Raw genomic sequence first — 8,263 nt, forward strand, 5'->3', positions numbered from 1 at the left:
AACGACGTATCACACATGGGGGGTCGCTATTTAAGATTTAAAAGTTGGGGTGGCTGGGGCGCAGGGGGTTGGAGGGGGTGCATCGCCAACTATGTCATTGTGATTCCCCCTCCGAATTACCGAAACGGATTTTGATTTTTTTAAATATCTCGTTTATTTACTAAGATATGGGGGGTGGTAAGTTTTCAAATTGTCATCCTGTATACGAATAATCGCGCAGATGCCGTACCCTTCATTTAAAGGTAATGAACGGAAACGGAATAATGACTCTTTTGTTATAGTGAATAGCTGTTGAGAGGTGGATGTGTATAACTAAAACAACTCATTTTGTTAATATTTATTAGCGTGTGGGCGGTAGCTTCAAAGTTACACATCTCGACAGTTAAGTGGAACTTGACGTACTGCTAAAAGCATCGAAGTTATATATCGTATTGAGAAAATTACGAACATTATCTTTTTAGTGTGCAGTACATGTAAGACCGTGGCAATTTGCGAGACAACTTTTTCCCTTGTCACGAATGCTTTAGCTACCTAACTAAATAAATGCGGTATTTTGGAAACATTGTAGAATTCAATGGCTAAATTTCAACGTGTTAAAATTCTATACCAAACGTCATAAGAAAATACATAAAAGTTATAAGCTGTGAATTTGTTTTAACTTTTGTATAAGTTGAACCATCCTGCAGGGACACTGTTGAAGGTCTAGGACGCATAAGATAAATGTGAGGGATGATTTTTGTTAGTTAAGGTGTCCGAAATCACAATTTGGAAAGTTGATTATATGTCCACTTAATAAACTACAATGGGTTATATGAAAACATATCGGTAATAGTAATTTACATAAAAGTCCGAAAAATGCACATTATTGGCGAGGAAATATTAAAGCGTGAGGCCCCTTTGGGTCCGAGTACTTTTATTTCCGAGTCAGGCGATGTTATTTTAGTGACGAGTTTTGTATTAAATTTTACCCGAAATCGTATTTTACCCAAAATCGTCCTGAAACCTTCATTTTCATGCATACTTTCTGTCAGGTAATTTTAGTTTCCATGACAGAGGCAGAGCAGACTACGTTTCCTGCCGCTTGTCAATTTACCGGCCGCATTTGTGACATTTTCAAATGTCTATATAATGACTGCCGTCATCACTGACATATTAACATTAATCAAAAGTTCTATATAAAAATTGAAATTTTATATTAAAATACGATTTTGGGTAAAATTTAATACAAAACTCGTCACTAAAATGACACTACTTGCCCCGGAAATTAAAGTACACGGCCCCTCGTCCTTCAATATTAACTCGCCAGTAATGCATCATTTTCCTGACTTTTATGTAAATAACTGTTATTATAAAATTTCAATTTTTATATAGAACTTTTGATTAATGTCAGTCTGTCAGTGATGACATGACAGGAGTCATTATAGACGTTTAGTAATGTTATAGATGCGGCCGGTAAAGTGACAGGTGCGGCCAGTAAAATGACAAGTGGCCGAGAACGTAGTCTGCCCTGTCTCTGTCATGGAAACTAACATTTCGTGACAGAAAGTAGGCATAAAAAATGAAGGTTTCAGGACCATTTTGGGTAAACAAAATTTTCTATCTGTACTAAATAGCGTACAGATTCGTTAATACTTCTCTTAATAATTCATTTTTCTCTTCGTAATTTTGACGTAGAGAGTTTATCGCAAATTAAAAATTTTCTAAAAATCCGTCTTTATCGCATGGGACAGGGCGTAACAGTTTTATTTTCTCAAGTGGATGCATATAAATTATTTTTGGTTAAGTATTACTGTAATTTTTGTTCGAAGACCAACGGATTGCTATTTGTTGATTTTTAAAGGCGTTGGTAGACGACAACTTTTAAGCGGGTTGTATTAATAAATTGCACATTTTTAAATAGAATCATATTCTGGCGATTCTCGAATTCTCCCATTTTGGAGGCTTTAAATTGGATTTATGAAACACGTAAGTGACAGCCATTTGCTAAATCAATCTCGCGGATTCTTTTTAGGAATTCTTTTCACTTTATATATGTGGAGATTAGTAGCAACACTGCCTTTTTAAATATTTTGTGTACATCAGTTTGATCAGTAAAAGGAAACGTGTTTCATTTTATCTCGTTGCTATTACGTTGTTCCGTCTGTCTGTCCCCAAAATATTATGGACCCAGCACACCGGCGTCGCGAATGAATTTTGAGAATTTTTATAGTTGTTCGTCCGGTTATTTTTTGCAGTTCTGAATGACCAGTGAATGATGGCGATTTTGGTTGGCAGCCTTCCAGAAGAGTATGAAATCTGGTCACTGCTCTGAGGGCGCGGCCGGAAAATTGATTGACGAGTGGCAGAGAAGGGCAAATCGTGCGAATGGTGGTAACAGTGTTGCATACTGAGACTGGACATGAAAGTTTTTTTAAAAAGCAAATGTCGAAAACGTTGGACAAGCTACGCAATTACATCGAGATGGTCAACACCAAATTCGGTAAGAAGCCTATAACGGAAGCCAATCGATTTTAAGTTTAAGGATCAGTGCTCTTAATTATGAGCCGGCCTAAAAGTCTGGTTACCGAGTGGCAAAAAATTCCCCTACTGAAAATCGTATGCGATTCTTCGTGTCTTGTTTTTTCTAGAAGTCAACAGCAGATTTCGTTCTAGACAATCTATGAGATTGTGTGGAAGATCGTATAGAAACCTGATCGATGATATCAAACAGCAATGTTCAAGCGATAATATAACAAAAAGGCGGTCATGGTCATGGCTCTAGCTAGACAGACATACAAGAAGTGCTTAAGTTGTTCTGCCATCTCCCATGTTCAAGAACAGAAAAGTCCTTACTATTTATGTAATAAAATTAAATTTCCTTCTCGTTTTAAACGTACATACTAGAATATTTACATGTAATTGCGGAGGATATCACTTTATTCCTACAAGTAAAAGTGCAATAATGTACCTACATCGCTCAAGATATTAGCATTGTACGATTGTGTGGGAAATATTAGATGTCAGTACACTGTATTCGTGCCAAAAAGGAAAGTGCAAACAATGTCAAAGCCTTCCTTAACCGCATCGCATGGAAACTGTATGCAATGGTCAATGATCCATCAATGTAAAATATTGTAATCAAAACCAATTATGTTAAGACTAGGAAGAACGAAGAATAAGATTAGATAAATAAGAAACACAGTGTGTTCCGCCCAAAAACTGGATAATAAACACATTACAAGAACCAAGAACGGTATGCATACTAAAATATTGAAATAAAACAATATCAATATTCGTGAGGAGGAATGTATATTTAATGGTCACAGGCCTCCTTCGCCAACAGTCATCGAGGCTCACTATAAGAACTAATTTAATGGAAACCTATAATTATTTTTGCGACTAAACGAGTTTCGCGCATTTGAAGACCAAGATTTATAATAAATTCCGTTCACGCTGCGTTTATTGCATTTGCATTTTAACGCATTGCTGAATTGAAAAACCAATAAGTCTAGCTTATATGACGGCTAGCGTAGTGTAAATACACCCACTCGCCTAATAACTGACAGGCGCATACCCCCAATTTACACTATTATTAGAACAATTTTCTTGGCCCATCTTGCCGTTGTACATAATAATCCAATTGCGCGTCTCTGTCTAACGGTAATCTCGGAATTTTAATACACATTTAAAACTAAATACTAAGAACGTTTGAATGATTAAGTGTCTGCTTGGTTAATTAAAGATCAACTCGTGCTAGGAATAAACTAAAGTACCTATTTCCATTTCCACCCATCAGATGAGCTGTAATAAACTTAACTCATAACAGTTTTATTTTTGGACCAAATTCTTCATTTGCATGAAGCCTTCCCGTTTTTGTTCACTTTTGCGAATTTTTACAATACCTACGTGTATGGGTCGTACAAACTTGTATGTAAATTTTAACGACAGAGAAAGTAAATTTATTCGTTTTTAATTTAGAATTAAGAGCCGCCATATTTCATTCCAGACTAAATGAATGAAGTAACAGACACAAGAAACGGGGGAAAAAAACGAAGAATGATTAAGTATTTATTATTCCTATTTTTTGTAATTTAATCGAGCTCCGTCATTTTATTTGACGATAATTCGACTGTCAATATTTAATTAGTATTCGTGTCGTAACCGTTTTTAATTCAAGAATTCTAAAGGATGGTCTTTCGAGTTACACGAATATTTTAATTAACATTATTTGTATATGTATAAATGTGGGTTGATGAGATTGTTTTCGCTGCATTCAAACATAACGGATTCTTGTATCTTACAACAATTTATAATTAGGGATCAAGATCCGTTCGTGTTTACAATCTTAATTAATTTTTCGCAATTAATGGTGTTGTGGTTAATTGCAACTTGAAATTGGCGGTTTGTTGCTGAATAATTGGAAGTGCTGTTCTATTTCTACTATAATTTTTTTTCCAATTTTGTAAGTGGACATCCTACATTGAAATTCTTCGTAGAGTAAACACGTGTGGGTATTAAAGCTATCGAAGCATCAGGAGAAAAATGTGCTTAATTAATTAAATAACTTCTAGTGTGAAAAAGTGTATTTTGGCTGCGCCCAGTTAGAATCTAATTACGTAACATACTGTTGTGTACATAAAATGTAATGCTTCGGTACACTATTTGTTCTTTTTTGAGAAATCGCCTCAATTCAGATTTTCATTTCCGTCTAAAAGCCGTTTTGTTCATTCTTAATTGGAAGAAATATAGAATTGTGTTCTACTCTTTATTTCGTGCTGTCAGTCCTTAAAATACAATCTACTTCGAACATTCCCGACTATACGAAAAAGTATCAAGCAAATCAATAGGGATGTCAACAACTTCTGTTCATTTAAATTAAACGAGGTATCAGGCGCAACAAAGTAAAGCTTTTCTGTAAAAGTCTCATTGCTGTTATAGGAATCGTGTACTAATGATCAGGTTTCAATACACAAATATACTCACTATCGATGCAAACCGTCGTGATCCCCCCATCCTCCCTAATTTGTGCAAATTGGTAATAATGCCCTAAAAATTCGTTTAAATAATTTTTCTAAAGTTGAGTAAGATTTAATTTAATTTATTTAATCAACCTTTGTTTAGAAACATCCCTTTGCGTAACAGGAAAAATTATGGACTGGCATAATAAGGCAGCATTTAGTTGTTTTTATTTCAGAAAACAAATGAGTAACGAAAAACAAATGAATTTTTTTAAATGGCAGTGCACCTTTTCATTGGACTCTCTTTTCGATTATGTAACATGTTAGTACCCTAATTGTTCATAAAAACTTAATTTAATTAATTAATAATTTAATTTAATAATCACATCAATAACATGAATCTCGAAATGCTACATCAAAATAAAACAAATGAATGTGTACGTTCGTTACCATTTTATTGCTAATTTCATTTGGTCTTCAAGGTTTAATAAGAAACAAATTAGAAGACCAAACCGACGATAGGATGATCCGCCGTGTAAAAAGTTACATAACACAACTATCTACACAAAATCTCCCAGATACCCTAAATTGTCTACACAACCTGTATATTAATCTCAAATGAAAGCGACCCACACCTATGGAACACTCCACTTTTACTTACTACTTTAATACGCCCTACATTAAATTAACATCATGTACTAATCTTCAACCTTCCCCTAACAAATGATAAAGCTAACCCTGACGTCAAAACAAGATAAACATTAATTAAGGTAAAGGAATCTTCCCAACTAGCAATATTCCTATCGAGATAATACAGCTCGAGTAAGAAAGCATGATAAGCACCCGCTCGCGAACCCACGTCTTTGTTCAATTCGATTTGCTGCACTTTCCCGTAAAATAATTCCAGTGCGTTTTTCTCCGTTAATAGGATGCATAAAAGCGGGAACGACAAATTTAAAAACTACCAAGTAGATATATTACATCACAACTGCTGGACAGTTTTATTTTTGCCATTATTTTGCATAAAAAGGAATTTAACCGAAGTTGTTTCCCAGTAGTGTCCAAAAAAATTTACACCGTTTAGGTAGAAAAACTTTAATTTTAAATAGGGGTGCCAACTGCAGTTGGTACAGATAATCATATTTTAAAACTATAAAGGTGCCGGAGTTTGCACAAAAATCAGTAAAAATACAAGTTTTTCAAGGTTTAAATGTCTATGGTCCCCATTTTACAGGGTAACCTTATGGAAACTGCATTTAAAAGCAAGCAAGTGGAATAATAAAAAAAATTAAGTATTTAAAATACGCGGTCCCGGAAGAACTTTGTATCACATTATTTTCTTGCACGTAACTATTTCAAATAGACACAACTTTTACTAAAATTTACTAAAAAAGTGGACGGTTTCTAATAAATTTTAGCATGTAGAATCCAAAAAGTTTACACCGCTTAATATCTGACCCTCAAGCAGAGTAGGTAGGTAGATTTCTGTTCCAATATCACTAATTCACGAATTTGACCGAGATATGAGTTATACCAACCCTTAAAGTTGTAACATAACATTTTCAAAAATCTTATGGTAGATCAGTTGCCTATAAACCAGGTACCAACTTACCCATTTTCTAAATTATGTCCTATCAATCAAGGACGTCTTCTTCTTCTTATCACAGGAATTTTTGCGAAATAAAGGAAAGGTGGTGGACAATTTTAGACGTAGAGACAGATTAGAACGTTGATTCCATGAGACTACTACCCAAATTTGTAAAATATAATTAAATATTTTCTGAATTATCAGGATTTGTTGGGTAGTAGCAAAATAGAAGCAGTATTTTGTTCTGGTGCTTAACAGTTAGTAGCGTTTTGCTTCTTACCCATATTTTGGGATTTACGGAATTTTAGGCCACATGTGTCACCACTGTGGGTAAGATAAACTCCTTATCCTCATATCATTAGTTAACGTGTTTTCCCTTTTAGCCAATATTAGATTAGAATTTATTTCCATATAAAAAAACCACCGTACCAAGTTGTAACAGCCATAACATCTAGGTAGGTAGCTGTTGTCCGAGATGAAGTCGCTTATCGACTATTCTATTCTAGCTGTTTTAATTTTTTCCTTTAACTACGAGCATTCGTTGTCCACTGGACCACTCACACTCCTTCCACAGTTCCACCAAGGAATCAGGAGCATTTCTTGCTACTGCGTATTTATTCAACTACGCCAGCAGACCGCAAAAGACCTCGGACTCCAACCTACGAAACTACCCCTCCCCTACGAATGCAAAGGTCAGATCTATTACACTTATTATGTACATTACCATCTAAAGAAGACACGAAGTAGAATTATTATCATATCACCTCATTCGTAATAATCTTGTGTTTCAATTTTCACCACCAATTTGTCAGGGTTGAATTCGTTGGGTAAAGGTAAACGTTAGGTTATGTATTTATGTGTACCGGGTTATACAGGGTGCGGATAAATAGCCGGCTGTTTCCCAGGACCCGTGAGGAGCGCTCTTAATTATTCTTTGCGTGTTATATGAACCACTGTAGGTGAAGTGGTAAAGGCGAATTAACCTCTCTTTTTGCTCGTATAATAACAGATTTTCCTATTTTGTACACTGCATATCTCATACCTCGATCAATGTAATTACATTTTGTACAACAAATTATACACGCATTAATTTCCCGTTGATTAAACGACCTTGCCGCCATTTTGTTTAACTTATTATATAGGGTCATAGCGATTTAGGAACAGCTTACTCTGCCTGATCAGCAGAGTCAAGTGCTTGGTGGATCTGGCGCCCTGAGCAAATGAGCAAGCGTTAATCAGCAATATAAGTACCCTTAGGCAGCTTACACTTTTTGGTGTACAGGTATACCCGCGACCTGCTGACGCTAGCTGGTGTATGGTCATCTCCATTTAAGCATGACTGATTTTAGGTAGTAGACGCTACAAAGTTTGGTCGAAATCGGTTTATAATTACGAAAGTTTGAGTGCTTCGTGGAAGTGATATATACAGAGTGGCTAATATAAAGATGGAACCAAAGCGCTACCGTGAAAACGGTTGGAGATATAGGTTTGAAAGTTTTAGGACTTAAATAAGATGTGTTTGTGCATATTCTATCATGAAATAGTTATGTACATAAAAGTCAGGAAAATGTCACATTGCTGGCGAGGAAATATTGAAGTACGAGACCCATTGGGGCCGAGTACTTTAATTTCCGCGTCGAGTAATATCATTTTACTGACGAGTTTTGTATTAAATTTAACCCGAAATCGTGTTTTAATATAACAGTTTAATTTTTATACGGAACTTGATTCATGTCAA

The 8,263-nt window shown here is 35.3% G+C and overlaps 1 protein-coding gene and 1 long non-coding RNA gene across 4 annotated transcripts in view; one reads left to right on the top strand and one right to left on the bottom strand.

Moving 5' to 3' along the window:
• Positions 1 to 6,991, bottom strand: part of LOC116164280 (protein slit) — a 270,589-nt gene extending 263,598 nt beyond the window's left edge. For all 3 annotated transcript variants that reach the window (XM_031478426.1, XM_031478427.1, XM_031478425.1), the window contains exon 1: positions 6,955 to 6,991. In XM_031478426.1, coding sequence (XP_031334286.1) covers positions 6,955 to 6,976 — 22 coding nt within the window. In that variant the 5' untranslated portion in view covers positions 6,977 to 6,991. The remainder of the gene's footprint in view (positions 1 to 6,954) is intronic.
• On the top strand, positions 6,737 to 7,188 carry LOC116164290. Its single transcript, XR_004143857.1, has 3 exons — positions 6,737 to 6,855; positions 6,909 to 6,980; positions 7,032 to 7,188. It is a non-coding gene; the product is annotated as an uncharacterized LOC116164290 (long non-coding RNA).
• The last annotated feature ends 1,075 nt before the right edge of the window (positions 7,189 to 8,263 follow it).

This window comes from Photinus pyralis, unplaced genomic scaffold (genome assembly GCF_008802855.1).
Source record: "Photinus pyralis isolate 1611_PpyrPB1 unplaced genomic scaffold, Ppyr1.3 Ppyr1.4_LG2, whole genome shotgun sequence".
Classification (NCBI taxonomy): domain Eukaryota; kingdom Metazoa; phylum Arthropoda; class Insecta; order Coleoptera; family Lampyridae; genus Photinus; species Photinus pyralis.